The following is a 19,043-nucleotide window of genomic DNA, read 5'->3' on the forward strand; positions in this document are numbered from 1 at the left end:
GATAGGTGTTTTTTGGTTGCTTTTTTTTTTGCAATTTGTATTTTAATGAAGCTAGGAAAAGAAAGATATTAAATGATGTCGTATTCTTCCATTTAAATGCTTCCTTGACTTCAGAACTTCATGGAAAAATGAAGACTTTTGTTACTTGAATTTTAATCTTGAATAATTACTGTTCTACCTTACTATGTGTCAGCTGTATCTTAGGTTAGGCTGACATTTCTCAAGAATAACCTTTCTAGGGGTAGTTTGGTGGTGCAGTGGATAGACCATATCCCTGGAGTCAGGAGGATCTGAGTTCAAATTTGGCCTGACATACTTTATAATTACCTAGCTATGTGAACTTGGGCAAATCACTTAACCATGTTTCCTTTCCAGAAAGAGATAGGAGAAAGAGGATGGGGGAGGTAAGTGGGGATGTGGGTGATTGAAGAGAGGGAAGATTGCATAAGAGGGTAGTCAGATACAACACACTTTTAAGGAGGGACAGGGTGAAATGAAGAGAGAATAGAATAAATAGGGGTGGGAGAAAAATATTGAAGTACCTTCTCTGATGAACTTATGATAAAGAATGATCCATCCAGAGACAGAGCTAATGGTAACTGAACACAAATTGAAGTACACTTTTTTTTTCCCTCTCACTTTATTTTTCCTTGAGGTTTCTCTATCTTTGTGAGGGGGGGAGGGAATTATGTTTACTATAATAATTAATTAGAGGCGGCTAGGTGGCGCAGTGGATAAAGCACCAGCCCTGGAGTCAGGAATGCCTGGGTTCAAATCCAGTCTCAGACACTTAATAATTACCTAGCTGTGTGGCCTTGGGCAAGCCACTTAACCCCATTTGCCTTGCAAAAACCTAAAAGAAAATAATAATAACAATTAATTAAAAATAACCTTTCTGTCATGCTAATTAATCCCAATTACTTATTTCCAAATACCAAGAAAAGATACAGCACTCAGCAACCATGTCTTTTGTACATCCTGAATAAGGTATTCTATATCTTCTTCTAATTCCTTACTAGCCATGTTTTGTCTTCAGTTGGGTAAAAGCAAAGATATACCTCTACCGTTTCTTTTTAATTTCAGTGTACTTATATAAGTTTTTACTTCATTTTATGAAATATTGTTTAATAAATTTTTAAGGATTTATTATGATGGACTATAAAAGATTCTTAAATACTTTATTGCTTTTATTAAATTATGTTAAATCAAAAAAGTGACAGTTTTCTTGCTGCCAGAATAATGATTTTATATCTGTGGCCAAGTAAATCTCTAACATATTGTTTTGTCAAATAAAAAATAATTGCATTTGAAAATGTCTGTGATTACATTATGTTTCAGAAGTTTTAATTTGTCATTTTTAAAACCTTAGTGTAAATCCTGATGTGAAGGAATACAAATCATTTAATAATAATTTAAAATTAGAAAGGATAGATTTATATTTAGTCAATCAGTCCTTCCACAAATGTTTATTAAGTGCTTGCTGAGCACTGAGGATACAAAGGAAGGCACAACCCATCCCTTGACCTCAAGGAACTCATTCTAATAAGAAATAAAACATGCAGATAATCATGAATGAACAGAATACATACACACACACACACACACACACACACACACACACACACACACACACAAAACAGAATAAAATGGAGTTGCTTTCAGAAGGAAGGCTTTGTAAAAAGGGAGGCATGGAAGGATAAGCTTCTTTAAAGGATGTGAAATTTTTACTGAGATTTTGGGGAATCCAAGAGCCACACAAGGAGGGAGAGCTTTCTAAGCATGGTAGACAACCAGTGAAAATACAGTGATTTGAAAGAGAGAGTATCTTGGCTGAGGAACTGCAAGGATACTGTCACTATAAAATGGAATGCATAAAAGAGAATAATAAAGTGACACAAGATTAGAAAAGGAGGAACTGTCTGGGTTATTGTGGGCTTTAAAACCCTAATAGTGGATTTTACATTTAATCCTTGAAGTATTAGGTTGCTAATGATAATAATAATTTTTGTCCTTCAATCTCAAAAAAGACCTGACAAAGATGTCAGGTCAAGCAAGTGAATTGAATTTGAGTCAGGGGATGGGGGTGGGCTGTGCAACGGCACCAGCCTCACTTTGTTCTCAAGAGCTATCTGGGTCAAGGGGCCAGATATGAATCGGAACAACCAGAGATGGCTCTGGATGTGAGGCAATCAGGATTAAACAGGTTGCCTAAGCTAGTAAGTGTCTGAGACCAGCTTTGAAATCATGTCCTCCTGTCTCCAGGAGTAGTGCCACTTAGCTAACCTTGGGTAGAAATTTATTTAATTTGGGAGTGACATGGTCAAGATAGTCCTACACTTGAGGGAAGATCACTTTGATAACAATTAGAGAGTTAACTGAAAAAGCAGAAAGTTCAAACAGAAGTCTTGCAATCTAATTCACGGGTTAGGTCATCAGAAATTTTTGTAATTTTTAAATACATATTAAGCACGTCAAATAAAAATAGGGCTTGCTGTTTAGGACTAACACTCTAAAATAGCATGACCCATTTTACCCAAAGCACATAAATGAAATTAAAATCTATTTCTCTATCTCTTTGTACATGGCTTTTATTTATTTTAATTTATATTTCTTTTAATTTGTTTACATTTATTTTAAAAGCATTCATTATGTCATTCTCACGACTCCCCCAGTAGTGCTTTTTTTAAAAAATCCGTACAATAAATACACAGTTTTACAATACAAATTCCTTCCGTAGCCATGTCCAACTATTCATGTTTTATTATAGATACTAAATCTTATCACCTCTTTGGTAGGTAAATGACATGATTTATCTTTAGACCTCTGGATTTGTGGTTTACCATTTCAAATTTTAGTTCTTAAAGTGACTTTAATGAAGCATGATATTGAGAAAAACATACAATGTCATTTTAAACTTTATCCAGTGTTATTTCTTCAAGAAATTCCAAAAGTAGCAAAAGTAATCTAGTAGTATTTAATATTTTTAAAAGGGTTTAAAGTCAATTCTTTTAAAAGAGTCCTAAGGAGTGAAATAAGCAGAACCAGTCGATTAGTTACCCCCAAATTAGTACAATAATATAAATGAAAATACAAAGCACAGAAAGGCGTGTATCTTAACTCTGACTTTATGTAATGAACAGTTCGGGTTCTCAGAAGCACAGATGATAAAATGTGCCTCCTTAGGGTAGAGATATAAGGAACCACCAGTATCAAATGCTAACATATGTGTTACTTGCTTTTGTTTGACTATTTTTTGAATAGAAGGATGATAACAGTCAAAGAGTATATCAGAAAATTGTTTTAGTATAAAAGCAAAATGTATTGATAAAACTTCTTAATTTTTAAAAAATAATTTATAGCTATCTATCTATTTATTTTCATATGCAAATAAATGCTTTTTAAAAATAGTAAACATTCATTTTAAAGTTTATATCTTAGTGAAACTTCACTTACAATCAGCAAACTCTCTAGTCATTAAGTAGTTTATGAAACATTTCTTTATTTTCTTTTGTCGGGGGAAAACCTATCTACTCAGAATTAATCTTTTACATTTCCTCCTTGTAGATTTAATGACATTCATGTTCCAGTGAGGTTAGAAAGTGTGAAATTTGCCAGTCATTGTTTAATGAATCACCCAGATTTAGCAAAGGACCTTACAGGTAAGATAGGGGATTTAAAATGAGGGAAATTGGGGTAAAATGTTCTTGTACATTTGAGGATTATGTAAGAATTTTTAATAAGTTATAGATGAATCTTATTGATTTTCAGGAAGCTATTGAATTTTACACAAATCTAACGTTATACAATAAAATTCAAATTCCAGTGGATAATTTTGTTTTAATTATTTGAATATGGTTTTAATAATTTTATGTTTTGGGAGATATTGATACAAATTTTCTTTTTCCATTGGCTTATGCAGATCAATTGATGCAGTTTGGTACTGTGGTAGTTGGACAGTAAGGCATCTGAACTCAATTATTTTTATCCCTTTATTCATTTGAAATGTTTATCACTAGCTTGTGGCTATTTGCCAAAAGTTTCTAATTTACCTCTATTCAAATTAGACACAGACATTTGTATCTGTTAGTTTTACGTACATTGGAGAGTTTCTTTTTTAAAAAATAATCTAGAGCAGAATTGTGTATTTTTTAATTGAGTAATAAAGACATTGAAATATTTTTAATGTTAACTAATATATAGTAAGTTACGAGGTTTTTTAAAAGACATTATACCTTTAATTCATAGTTTCATTTCTAGGTAAGAGAAATTCTATGTTTATTAATGAAATTTTATGTTGTACTATTTTTATCACTTAAAATTAAGAAAGGTTCTGTAAAAAATATTTTCTTTATTTGGTTACTGATAATATGGGTATTTTATAATAGTAATTTGGTTTAGTTTTATACTCAAGTAGCCATCATACCAAATTTTATGTTCCCCCCAAAAAAAAAATGTATTTTCACTTGTATGTTTTCTGAAAGAAATAAAGCTTAATATTTTTTCAGGATTTATTTAATAATTTAAGCTATGTTTTTCATTTTTTAAAAATGCCTATCTATTTTCTCATTCAACATTTTTTCCTTCTCTTGTAACAGAATACTTGAAGGTTAGGTCTCATGATCCAGAAGAAGCTATTCGTCATGACGTCATTGTTACCATAATAACAGCTGGCAAAAGAGACCTTTCTTTAGTCAATGATCAGTTACTTGGCTTCGTGAGGGAAAGAACATTGGACAAACGGGTATAATTTTTTGAAATTTTATTATTTGTATGGTACTTGAAGAGAATATGGAACAAAAAAGAATTTTTAAAAATAAAAATAATTTTTTAAAAATTATATTTTATATTTAATCAAGTTGAATTTTAAATGTCTGAAATTCTAATGAGTATACAATTTCCTTTAGAGCTATTTTTGATTATTTTTAAATAATAGTTTGAGGTATTATGAAGTTTTATTTGGTTTCCTCTCTTTTATAAAAATGGAAAATTATTAATGCTTTCCCTATCTACCATTTAGTGAAATTATAGATTAATAATGAAGACTCTGGATTTCATTTTTATAAAGAAAATATTCAGGGGCGGCTCAGTGGCATAGTGGATAAAGCACCGGCCTTGGAGTCAGGAGTACCTGGGTTCAAATCCAGTCTCAGACACTTAATAATTTAATAATTACCTAGCTGTGTGGCCTTGAGCAAGCCACTTAACCCTGTTTGCCTTACAAAAAAAAGCTAAAAGAAAATGTTCAAACGCGTTCTTTCCAGTTGCTAAGTTCTTGATTTAGTGGAGAAAGTTAAATTGTTCGTTTGTTTAGACACTTATTGTGTGACCCTGAGTAAGTCACTTAACCTTGTTCACCTTCATTCCTCATCTATAAAATGAACTGGAATAGAAAATTGCTTAACATTCCAATATCTTTGCCAAGAAAAAAACCCAAAGGTTGGGTCTCAAGAGAATCAGATGTGACTGAACATCTGAAGAACAACAAAAAAACTTGTTCAGTTGCATATCCTGTTATACTTCTTCTTTTATTTTAAATTATATGATACTCCACCTAGTGGTTAGCTTTTGCTCATTTATTTAGTTGATTTTTCTCAAGTGTATGAACTATTTTTTATGATTTAGGAGAATACAGTTAATTGTGTCTTCATGGTTGGAAAATATTTTAGCTTGCTTCTTTTAATTTTACAGATACTTAAAATAATATCTAGTTTCCCAGTTAATACAAGCTTTGTATTCTAGCATGTTATATACTTATTATTTATTGATCTCAGTTCCTTCATCTATAGAGAAATAGCATAGTATAGTGAATAGAGACCTGGACTCAGGAAAGCCCTGTCTTTGGATCCTTTTTCTCACCCTTAGTAGATGTGACCATAGGAAAATCTTTGGATATCTTTGAGCCTTATTATTATTTTTTTTTTTTGGTGTTTTTAGGTTTTTACAAGGCAATGGGGTTAAGTGGCTTTGCCCAAGGCCACACAGCTAGGTAATTATTAAGTGTCTGAGGCTGGATTTGAACTCGGGTACTCCTGACTCCAGGGCCGTTGCTCTATCATACACTGCGCCACCTAGCTGCCCCAGCCTCGTTTTTTTCATTTATAAAAGTGGGAATAATACTACCTATCTCAAAAAAAGTTCCTGTCACTTCAAATGAGGAAAATGTGTAAAGTGATTTAAAAACACTGTAAATGTCACCTATTTCTATTAATATGTAAGCAGAACTACATGATCAGGAAGCATTTATTAAATACTTACTGCATGCTAGACAATGTGCGAAGTGCTGGAGATTTAAAGATAAAACTGAAATTGTTCCTGTACCTAAGGAGATTTCTTTTTCCCTATTTGAGGACACATGCTCATAGGTAAATAGGCTATACAAACTTGATAATTTGAAGGCAATTTTTGGGGGAGTGTCATTAGTACCTGCTGGGATCAGGAATGACTTTATATAGTAAATGAACCATTAATCACTTCTTTCTCTTAGTACCAGGCTGTCCAACCACACTTTTCAAAGTTTTTATTGTAATAATAGATGATTTATTTTGATTTGCCATTTTAGTGAGAGCTCTGCAATTAGCTCAGCTCTGTTTACTAAAGCAGTTAGTAAAAACATGGGCCCACACAAAAATCACACTGGGCTGCATTTTGGACAATCTTTTTTTTTTTTTAGTATATATTTAATGGCAAATTTTGATCATTTTATGACCAAATTGCATTCCATGAATTTTTTAAAAGAAATTTTCCACAAGAATGTAGGAGAATATGAAAACCCTCCCAGTAATAACATTTTGATATAGTAAACACAATTTATCATAATCCTGTTTGATTTGTCATTTTCAGCAAATTTTTTATTGAGTTCTTGTTATATGCAATTGATAAACAGCGTCTTGCCCAAAAAACTCCCTGTAGTGGGATATTCAAGTATTTAATATAATAGTATAATAATACTACCTATCTCAAATAGTTGGGAAATTTTGGGTCAAATTGGTGGATTAAGATAATACATCCTAAGCTCTGACTTCAGGTAAGAGTCACAGTTGACAACTCATCATACAGCAACAATTCCACCTCATAGTCAAATTCAGTTATATCCATGTGGGAATTCCTGTTCAATACAGAACGGGGAAACTGAGCCAGAAGGATCCTATCTTAGTCTTGTGTCAAGGTTATCTTCTCAGCTTTCTCCCAGATACGGGTCTCCACATTTAGGACCACATTCCCTCTGAGTATCTGTGACATTTCTCTAATCCATCAGAGAATTTATACCTGAATTCAAACCTCAAAATGAAATCAGTTACACTGCCAAGAACTTTTACCTTAAATAGCAAATTTCATCAATCAAAGCTTAGGGGTAAATCCTATTAATTTTCCTCTCATTGAGTTTCAATGAGCAATAAAAAGTTTATCAGGAATCAGACATATTTAAGAGATTTCACTTTAACATTCTTCTCAAGTTTAAATTTGTCTTGGTGTAAAATCCAGTTATTAGAAATCATTTCTATATTATATATAACCTTATAAATCTTCAGCAAGCCAAGTTCATGGTTTAGGAATTTCCTAACCCAAACCTAGTTTATTTCCCAGTGCACTTGTGCACACATGATTTCCAGGAACCTGATAAGTTTACAAAATAAGGGCATTCAACAGAGTCCTTAGAAAAGGGCCTGAACTTGTTGACCACCCATCTCCCTGGTGTGGACTGTGCTCTTTGAAATCTCGCCCCTACTTTTCCCACACAGTAATTAATTACCAATTTCCCCCCAGCAATTAATTAACAATTTTAGGTTTCAGCATTATAAAAATATCTTTGAATAACTTATACTTAACCAAGTGATAGTTAAATAGTTCTAGATGTAGCTTCCACAAAGGTGGAAATATCCAGTACTCTAAATGACAGATACAAAATACTGTAATATAAGATTAGCAGGGCTGATAAAACAGTATATAACTGTTCAAAATAATTTTTCCATCATCTTGGTTTCTTTCAGTTCATACTTAATCCAAATTATAAAAAGTTGCTTTTAACATAACATACAAAAATTTAACAATTTGCACAACATAACAAGAAATTTTTTATATTTGAAAATTGAAAAAAGCCCATTATTGATAAGGGGACTCCAATCCAGTTGAATGTATTTCTAAATTGCCTTACTCAGAAAATCAGATTTCTCTTCACCATTAGCATTTTGACTGTTCACATTTAAAACCCTTAAAAACTATCAAGTATGATAATTGCACCTGCTTAAAAAACTAATGTTAGCAGTTAACATTTATATTGTTTGTTTGCCCTTTGCTAGGCCCTATGTTAGACAATTTACAATCATATAAAAAAGTACAATCTCATGAAAAAATCTGAGGTAACTTGCTTAAAGTCACCCAATTAATGAATTTCACATCCTTGCATTTTCCCAATTTGTCTTACAGCCAAGTAGTGTAATTAATTCTTACTTATCTTAAACACTAAATTAGCAGAGACACATTTCACTTAAAATGTGACCAAAATGAATTCAAGTTCATCTGGTATTTACAAGAAGTCTCAATTCATAATTTTAATACTGAGGCGTTATATTTTACACAAATGCTACTTATTCTAGCTATTATTTCCAGCCAATACCATGGTTAGCTTTTAATTTACCCCAGTGATCACACTTAAGAGCACATTTTAATTTAATTCAAATCTTGATTCCACAATATCAGAAGAAATACATAGATTATCAGTTGAGTCCTTGCTCTGTTTTTTTATATTGATTTCAAATCAGTTGACAAAATTTTCACACTCAGTTTTTCTACTTAAGCACAGTTATACTTGTTCATATCCTGTTAACAGGATTTAATATCTTTCATTTTATTATGATTCACAAGCTCAATCATCTCGTACCTTTCATATTTTTCCTACAAACCTTTATTATTTCTCTTTCCAGGTCTTCCAAATCAATTCCAAACTCAAACTACAAAACTTTTAAAAGTGTATTTCAGCCTGTATTCATTCCATTGAATATTTCCTTTTATAATTTTAGTTCATTGCTGTTAAACAAATCTAATGAGACTTATTTAAAAAAAATCTCACTTTCTCAGTTGTATAATTAATTTAAACTTGTGGCCCTTTTTAACTAATTCGCTTATTACTCCATAATTTTTTCTCTTGATTTGTCACAATTGAGCTATTTCTTAAACCATGGCTATCTAACCTTACTTTTTAAATTTTTTTTATTAAAACAATAGACAATATAATGTGATTTTTCATTTTAGTGAAAGTTCTGCAATATCTCTGTTGTGATAACTGAAGCATTTACTAAACCCACAGGAGGGCCACATAAAATCACATTGTGGACCGTATTTTGGACAGTTCTGTCATAAACAATGGAGGCACCAAAAATCTAACAAAATCTAATTTAACAGTGGTACTATTAAACCTGAACCATTCAAATTATAGTCAAATTCTGGTATATTTTGGTATATCACAATTAAAGCAACAAAGCATTTTCAAGTTATTTTCTTAAATAAGTTCTTGTATGATAAAGGAGCAAGACATTTCACAAGATTCAAATAAAAATCTATGAAACATATATAGGAGAATCATAATTTATAGCAAGGTTACCATGGTACACATGATGTATATATATCCCAATTTAAAAAGTTATGTTTTCACTGATCAGTGCTTAATTTTAACTCATATGATCCCTAAATAGAAAACTAGATATCCAGGCAGAGTCATTACCTTTTAATTGTGTCTGAGTTCACAAGATTTTTCCTTTTTTTTCATGAGCCAGGAAAGGATTAAGTGCCAGGTCAAACCTGCCTCTCTATAATTAATGAAATATGACCTTCTCATGCTATAAAACAAATCAGTCATCTTCAAGGTAAGGAAGAAAGAAAAACTTGACCAGTGTTCAGAAATGCAAAAGAAAAGAACACTATCTTTCTACAAATTAACTACCATAAAGCTAATGTTTTGACATGCTTCTTCCTCTTAAACATCTACTTCAGCTTTACTTCTATTAACCTTCACTTTCATGGTAGCTTTCCTGAATGCTACAAGGGATGGAGTTTCTTTCTCCTTCCTCCTCTCCAACCATGCTCCCTCACCCTTTATCCCCAATCCCTTCTCACCCACCTCTCCTTAATGAAGCAAATCTCCATAAGCAGGGTCTCTAGGCCTAATAATGTTTTCAGGTCATATCCATTCTTATGAAGTGGCCCCTCCCCACTTTGGGGTCCTCGACCATCTATCCCCATCTCCCTATGGCATTTCTCCAGTATCTTGCCTGTTATAATAATTGTCTTACTTGAATATTCCACTATAGGGGACTTTGGGGGGAAGACATGACCTCTTCCTTAAAAAGCATATAGTTCAAAAAAAAGCTTATAGTTCTATAAATAAATGCCATGCTTAACTCAGGATTACTGGAAATTAAATTGTGGGGTAGCTAGGTGGCACAGTGGATAGAGCACTGGTCCTGGAGTCAGGAGTACCTGAGTTCAAATCTGGCCTCAGACACTTAATAATTACCTAGCTGTGTGGCCTTGGGCAAGCCACTTAACCCCATTTGCCTTGCAAAAAAAAAACCTTAAAAAAAAGAAATTAAATTGTGATAATTTGTAGAGGAGTCCCTTCAAAGTACACACAAATTTGAAAGGCAATATTGTTTCCTAATTTGAAATGCTCTGGAAAATTCACTATAATTTGATGTCACTAAGGTAGATAATAAAATAGTATACTATGTATTCCAGAATGGGCATTTGTTTCACCCATCATCATTAGCATGATCTGACCACAGAGGTTTGTTTCTAAGTTGTTTGTGATCATTGTTTTTCCCAAAATTATTAAAGAAGAGTCTATTATAAAGTAATTATACTGCTGATTTAGATAATAATTATTGGCTAGAATGCGCATGTTGTATTATATTTGTACATTGATGATTGTTTCACTTTAGTATACTATATAACTAGTCTCTTGAGTAACACTGTTGTGTAATCCTAACATGTTTTGAGTTTCCATAGTGTTCTGTGCCTTTCTTAAAAGGCCAGTGGGAGAAATAATACTCTTTTTTGGTCTCCTAGAAGTTTAATTTCCTTGGAATATTCCCTCTACATAATACCACCTTAAACTTAGTATTTTCCCCTTTTTTTTGTCAGTATGCCTTAGAATATTTAATCAAAACTTACCTAGGAAAATGTTTTTTCAGTGGAGAGTTCGAAAAGAAGCTATGATGGGCCTTGCCCAACTTTATAAGAAATACTGTCTTCATGCAGAAGCTGGAAGGGAAGCTGCTGAGAAAGTGAGCTGGATAAAGGATAAACTTTTGCACATATATTATCAAAATAGCATCGATGACAAGTGAGTTTACTATTCTCCCATACTATTGTATATAAAAGTATTTTCATCATTGAAATGGTCCACTCATGCAGTTGAATTATTAAAAAATGATAATGATGAATTTTCAAATTTATAATTTTAGTCACGATAAGAAAAATATGTTCCTTCATGTAAATATGTTGAGTTAAATAAAAAAAAATCTATTCCCACAAATTAGTAAGGTAATCACTTTTTAAGAGGTAAACACCCTTTCCGCACTGCCCAGAAGAGGAGTCCATATGGCGTTGTTCACGGTTTCCGTCATAACTTTCAAGGGAAACTTTCACAATGTCCCGAGCCCTGGATGTCTTGCAGATGAAGGAGGAGGGTGTCCTCAAATTCCTTGCTGCAGGCACCCATTTGGGTGGCACCAATTTGGACTTCCAGATGGAACAGTATATCTACAAAAGGAAGAGTGACAGCATCTATATCATTGATTTGAAGAGAACTTGGGAAAAGCTTCTGCTGGCAGTTCATGCCATTGTTGCCATTGAAAATCCAGCTGATGTTAGTGTCATCTCATCCAGGAACACTGGCCGGAGAGCTGTTCTGAAATTTTGCTGCTGCCACTGGCGCCACACCTATTGCTGGACGCTTCACCCCGGGCACCTGCATTAACCAGATCCAGGCAGCTTTCAGGGAGCCTCGCCTCTTGGTGGTCACTGATCCTCGTGCAGATCATCAGCCTTTGACTGAAGCATCATATGTTAACCTTCCAACCATTGCACTGTGCAACACAGACTCCCCACTTCGCTATGTGGACATTGCCATTCCATGTAACAACCAGGGAGCTCACTCAGTGCATCTGATGTGGTGGATGCTGGCCTGAGAAGTCCTGCAGATGCGTGGTACCATCTCCCGTGAGCACCCATGGGAGGTCATGCCTGATCTTTACTTCTACAGAGGTCCAGAGGAGATTGAAAAGGAAGAGCAGGCTGCAGCTGAGAAGGCAGTGACAAAAGAGGAATTTCAGGGTGAATGGACCGCACCTACTCCAGAATACACTGCTGCTCAGCCAGAGGTGGCTGATTGGTCTGAGGGCGTCCAGGTGCCATCTGTGCCCATTCAGCAGCTCCCTACTGAAGACTGGAGTGCTCAGCCGGCTACTGAGGACTGGTCTGCAGCTCCTACTGCTCAGCCCACTGAATGGGTAGGAACTACCACAGAGTGGTCCTAAGTTTTACCCAGATGCTCTAATAGTGTCGGAAAAATGCAGATGGAAAATAAACATTGGTTTCTTAACAAAAAAAAAAAAAGAGGTAAACATTTTCCACGTCACTGTTTTCCACTGTGGAAGAATGACATTCCCTCTCCCTGGGGAAAGGAAGCCTGGACCTGTTCTGTTTCTTACTTGGACAAATTTGTACTTAAAGACCTGGTGAATTTCTACTCCTTAGAGCTGATCCTGTGGGTGTCAGAATTAGTGCAGACACTTGATCAGTTATACTAGCTTCAGTCTCCCTAGTAGCAGGGAACCAACAGACACATCCAGCAAAACTATTATTTTAATAATTTGAAATATTTGTTGTTTTCGGCAGCTAGGTGGCATAGTGGATAAAGCACCAGCCCTGGAATCAGGAGTACCTGGGTTCAAATCCGGTCTCAGACACTTAATAATTACCTAGCTGTGTGGCCTTGGGCAAGCCACTTAACCCTGTTTGCCTTACAAAAACCTAAAAAACTTTGTTGTTTTCTAGTTTCTTTTACTTGGATATAGGATGAGCTAAGATGATTAAAATGGTATTGGTATAATATTAAACATTAATGACATGTTCATAGAATTTCTGATGTATATTACTTAGCAGATCATATTTAAATTCTTAGAGCATTCCAAAGTAAAATATCCCATTGAGACTTGTGAAATCATTTAGTTAAAAAACTGAAATGAAATCAAAGTGAATTACTCTGACTAATCTGAGAAGTAAAATGATTACAAAAGTTCAAGTTATAGCCTCAATGATCATAGAATGATTGATTTCCTGGGAAATTCAAAATCACAAATCACAGTTTTTCAAGCTGCTAGTACAACTATAAGTAAATTAATATAGTTGTGGTGATGAAAGAATTAGTTGATTGCATGAATTCAAAATTTACCAGGAGACCTGTCAACTTTGTGAAAATTCCTTAAAAATTACGTAATAATTTATGAAAGTTCAGAAATGTAATTTAATGTCATTTCTTTCTTTCACAGATTACTGGTAGAAAAAATCTTTGCTCAATACCTTGTCCCTCACAATCTTGAAACAGAAGAGAGAATGAAATGTTTGTATTATTTGTATGCCAGCTTAGATCCAAATGCTGTAAAGTAAGTTAATAGAATATCTTTGAAACATTTATAAAATTATTTCATCTCTTTTGAAGAAACATTTATTTTTAATAGCTCATTTAGTGAAATTAGTTTAAGATTTGTTACTTTTGCAAAGTAAACTAACACATCAGTTTATAACCAGTGATAGCCAGTAAGCACAGTCAGCTTATACGATACGACTTTGGGGGAAAGTGACATGCTACAGATAAACATGTTCCATGATTTTCACTGGTTCAACCCTAAATTTTTACTCTTGGAAATTTTTCTATTTAAGACTTTAAATACTATTAAAAAATCATATACTCTACCATGGAAACAATATAAAGACTAACAAAATGCCTTCTCTGGGGGGAGGGAAGCAAGATTAGGGGGAAATTTGTAAAATTCAAAATAAATCTTTCTGAAAAAAATCATATACTCACAGGTAACTTGAATTTATCTTTTACTCATGGATGAATTTCATAAATCAGATTTATACTAATGTACATGGTGTAGGAATGAGCACTTCAGTAAAGGTGAGAAAATAACTCTGAATCAGGAGGCTAGGAGTACTGAAGACAATTCACAACTTTATATGTCCTTTTTATAATGCTCTTATTTCTTAAGAGAATAATTTGCCATATTATTTTGATTGACTGTCATTTGAATGAATTCTTTTTAGTAGCAAGAATATAAATCAAATTTGATGTTGCTTCAGATTTTAGAAAGGTAAATAAAAATAGATGCATTCATGAGAATAGATATTCCTGTCAGAGAAGGATGCTAAAGTTTGATAACTTCATTTGTATGCAGCCTACTTTTTCCCAAATTAAAACTGTGTTTACAGGGCACTCAATGAAATGTGGAAGTGCCAGAATCTACTCAGGAGTCATGTGCGGGAGTTACTGGATTTGCACAAACAGCCGACTGTGAGTTCATTTGGCAAAAGGGGGGAAGGGGTATGTGACAGGCACACCTTTATTGGCAAAAAGTCTTGTAGTTTTTGTACCTGTGTGATCATTAAAGGAGAAGAAACTTCTCAGATCTTTGTTTCTTGCAGGTGAATATCATGGGAGCATAGAATCAGAGCTGGGAAGGGCATCATTTAGCTCAGTGGTTGCAAATCTAGATTTGAATCCATGTCCTCTGACTCTAAAGCTAGCATTGTGTCCATTGATATATGCTGTTTCATATTTCAGGCATTATAGTTGCATCTATTTTAAAAATCAGCACAAAAGTTTTTAGAGAAATACTGTGTTCACTGTCTAATCAGCTATTTAAATTAGCACAGCTAATTGTGTACTATACCTGAATTTCTGGTACATGAAAATAATGTAGAAAATAGCTGAACTTGCCTTTGGAACTGATCAATCAACAAACATTGGGTGCCTATTTTGTACAGGATTCTAGAAACGCAGCTTTAAAGAATGAAGAAAAATTCCTATCAAGGATATTGTATTTTTTTAAAATGTTATTTCATTTATTTTTTTCCCAATTACATTCAAAGATAGTTTTCAATATTCATTTTTTGTAAGATTTTGAGTTACACATTTTTCTACCTCCCTCCTTTCCCTCCCCCCTCCTCACAATGAGCAGTCTGATATAGATTATACATATAGAAGATTGCATTCTAATCAAAGAGACAAGAAGATAAATATATATAAAGAAGAAAAATAGAAACTATGTCATTAATAATACAAAATGCTTAAATGTATGATAAATATCTGCAGATGGGTAGCTAGGTGGCACAGTGGATAGATCACCAGTCCTGAAGTCAGGAGGACCTCAGACACTTCATAATTGCCTAGCTGTGTGATCTTGAGCAAGTCACTTAAGCCCCATTGCCTTGCCAAAAAAAAAATCCTGTCAGATCAGGAAGGATTTTTTGTAGAAGGGGCTTTTCTTATAGAAAAGAAGTATTCTATGGAGTAAAAGCAGGAGAAGGAATACTTTTTCTACCTACCTGTAAAAAAAGATATCCAGAGAAGAGGTGGAGTGTTGTGTATGCAGACAAGATAAGGCCAGTTAGTTTGGCTCGTAGAGTGTAGGAGGAAAAATAATGTATAATGTGTTTCAGTTATTTAACCTCTCTTGGGCACTAGTAATTTTTTTCTATTAAGTGTCTGAGGCTGGATTTGAACTCAGGTCCTCCTGACTCCAGGGCTAGTGCTCTATCCACTGAACCACCTAGCTGTCCCCTAGTCTAGTGTGTTGTAATCATTGTTATGAACTCTTTGTGGTACCTTATTAGGTATATTGAAGTGCCATAACTGCCAAACAGATAGTGACTCATATATTTAAGAAAATACTCTGAAAGCAACTGATTTCAGTTACAATGATGTAAACATTTAAAAAATGGTATATATTTTTCTTTACATTGACATTGACATTTTCTTTACATTTACATTCTTGACATAGTACTTAGTAAGGAAGAAATTATAAAAAGTAGAACAATAATAGGATTGCTGCAGAGATGGGGAAATTCCTTCTCCTTTACAGTGAATTACATGTTTTCTATAGCACATAGTTGAGCAATAAGTTTGGCTAATTATTGTATGGTTTATATGTTTCTTTTCAAGGCATCAATTATTTGAAAGTAAATTCACTGCTTATTCTCTATTCCTTCTTTTTCTATTGTTCCAAGATTGTCTCTAAAATGTCCTGTGTTAACCACCATAATCCATTCTCATTATTTCTCCTCTTTAATTTTGTTTTTGTTGTTGTTCACTGATTTAGTTTTGCCTGACTCTTCATGACCCTGTACATCAAGTGCACGGACCACAAGCCCATTCATTATTACATTTTCTTATTATACTCATTGATAATATGTATTACATTGTAATCATAAGTGATTATTAAATTCCATCTGTGACTCTCAAGTTTTTGTTGGGGTGTGTGGCCTTAGAAGATCTAAAAGGCTAGACAGTCATGCTGTCCATGGGGTTTTCTTAGGAAGGATAGTTGAGTATTTTCTTATTTCCTTCTCCAGTAGATTAAGGCAGAGAGAAATTAAGTTACTAGGACCATATAGCTAGTAAGTGTCTGTGGCCAGATTTGAACTCCAGTCTGCCCAACTCCAGACTCAGTGCTCTATCCACTAAGCCATCTAGCTGCCTCAAATTTTGTTTTAGGAGGAAGAACAACACTTCACAGAAAAGTGACTGTAGTGTTCTTTTCCATTTTATCATTTGAAATTTTCTCTCAAAAACTAGATTATTAGAGTCTATATTCTGATCTCACTATTTTGTCTCGGGGACAGTTAGAGTAAAAGTCACTTTCATTTTCTCAGGAATTAGCAAAAGAATTTTATTTTTCTTATGAAAATCTATTGGGTATACTTAGATGATTATTTGTTTTATTTCAGTCAGAAGCTAACAGTTCTGCCATGTTTGGAAAGCTTATGACCATAGCAAGTAAGTGTTTCTCTTTACTTGATAGATTACCATTAATGTTATTGAGAATTGGAATATTAGTGGTAAATAAAACATTTAATAAATTTTTACCTATAATTAGTTATATAAACACTCACCTATTCTTTGCTCATGTCAGTCTAAGGAAAATCCTAATGCTTTTTTTTTTAATTTCATTACCAATTTACTTCCCAGGGACATGGGAATATTTTTAAATATGGTACTTATTTGTAAATCTGCATTAGTGACTAATTCATTATTTGAATTATGTTTGATTTTACAGAGAATTTGCCTGATCCTGGAAAAGCACAAGATTTTGTGAAAAAATTCAATCAGGTCCTTGGCGATGATGAAAAACTTCGATCCCAGTTAGAGTTACTAATCAGCCCTACATGTTCATGCAAACAGGCAGATGTCTGTGTGGTTAGTGAATTTTGTTTTTACCTTTAACTTAACGTAGAGTAATTCATAAAAGGTTGTTTCTTAGGAACATTTGTATATAATATTTTCTTGCAATGATCACATAAATGTATAAGTCTTGAGTTATTACATTTCATAAGCTAGGGTCTTCGGCATCAATGTTGCTCTAATGTATTCTGAGCCCTAGGGTTAGGGGTAGCTTTGAGCATGTATATCTCATTGCTATAAAGAACTTCTATGGTAGGAAATTTTCTGATAGTACAGAGGTAAGGAAGTGTAAGTATATTTTTGCTTTTCCTAGGTCTCTTTAATCTAGACTTCCTTAATTCACTATTAGATAATAATACACCCTGTTTATGAAACCTTTCCAACACTCCTATTTTGTATGTAGAATATTATTTTTATAACCCCAGATGGAATTGTAACTGAAGTTTAGCAATGTTTCCCTGACCACCACACGTCTGGTTCACAGCAGTAGGATCCAAACTCAAATGTCTAAGACTAGTCTTCTTTCTACCACTGTAGCCAAGGAAAAGAAAAAGAGATACACACAATAATTAAGAATGTCTAGAATAAAGAGACCTAGGAAAAGAGAAGAACATTCCCTTGTTCCTTTCATATATAACTCAACCTGTAAGAACTATAGAAATGCATACTTACTCTTCTTTATTTTAAATCTTTTTTTTGTATTCTAATGGAAAAAAAGAGTAGCTACCTTAATTAGCAAATTTCTCATGGAAAAATTTGAATTAATGGAATCTATTCAATTCTAATCTTTGACTTCATATTATATAAATTCCTAAAAAACTTCTTTTAAACATAATACCTTTGAATCCCTTTAACCACTCCACCTCTATCAAAACAAGTTGAGCATCAACTCAAGGAGTGGGTGTTGTGCGTATCAGAATAGAGATGTTGAAATATGAGAGGAGAGATTATACAAGTTCAGTTTGCAGTATTTCATATGAAAGGTAAAATATGTTTCTTTTGGTTTTTTGATGTGATAGTCAAATTCTTGTATTATGGAAAATAAAATAGATTATACATTGCTTCAGAGAAAAGACTGTGCTTCTATGTATTCACTGACTTTACAGTAGTTAGTGCATAAATTTAGTCAATATGTAACTTGCAAAAAATAAGAATAGTAATAATAACATGAGACTAGGAGGTAGAAGACGTGCTTTCTAGTAAATCTTAAATTTGTGAAACTTTCTTAGGCATACAGTAAAATCAAAAGCCTTCAGTGCTTTTAAACTGCTTGATTTCCAAAAAATACTAATCATTTTTGTTTCATATTGCATAATTTGTTTTCCCTAGTTTTATTAGTAAAAATAGTCTTTATTTTTATTATAGCCATTTGAAATGTAACCTTAGTTGTTTATTTGAAGCTCCTTAAGATTTATATGTGGCGTAGGTAGTGGCACAGTAGATGGAGTTCTGACCCTGTAGTCAAGAGTTATCCGAGTTCAAATCTGGCTTCAGACATTCAATAATTACAAAGCTGTGTGATCTTGGGCAAGTCACTTAATCCCACTTGGAAAAAAAGTTATATGCAAATAATAACTTTTTC

General features: G+C 33.5%; 1 protein-coding gene across 7 annotated transcripts in view; it reads left to right on the forward strand.

Annotated features, from left to right (window-relative positions):
• PDS5A (PDS5 cohesin associated factor A) overlaps window positions 1-19,043 on the forward strand; it is a 152,710-nt gene that overhangs the window by 83,872 nt on the left and 49,795 nt on the right. For all 7 annotated transcript variants that reach the window (XR_012477050.1, XM_074229595.1, XM_074229597.1 and 4 more), the window contains 7 exons: window positions 3,565-3,659; window positions 4,596-4,741; window positions 11,187-11,338; window positions 13,548-13,661; window positions 14,491-14,572; window positions 17,008-17,056; window positions 17,337-17,476. Coding sequence is in view for 6 of the 7 variants with exons in the window: in XM_074229595.1 (XP_074085696.1) it covers window positions 3,565-3,659; window positions 4,596-4,741; window positions 11,187-11,338; window positions 13,548-13,661; window positions 14,491-14,572; window positions 17,008-17,056; window positions 17,337-17,476 (778 nt within the window). In the remaining variant the exon portion in view is untranslated. The remainder of the gene's footprint in view (window positions 1-3,564; window positions 3,660-4,595; window positions 4,742-11,186; window positions 11,339-13,547; window positions 13,662-14,490; window positions 14,573-17,007; window positions 17,057-17,336; window positions 17,477-19,043) is intronic.

The sequence above is a fragment of the Macrotis lagotis genome, chromosome 3, assembly GCF_037893015.1.
Source record: "Macrotis lagotis isolate mMagLag1 chromosome 3, bilby.v1.9.chrom.fasta, whole genome shotgun sequence".
Taxonomy (NCBI): domain Eukaryota; kingdom Metazoa; phylum Chordata; class Mammalia; order Peramelemorphia; family Peramelidae; genus Macrotis; species Macrotis lagotis.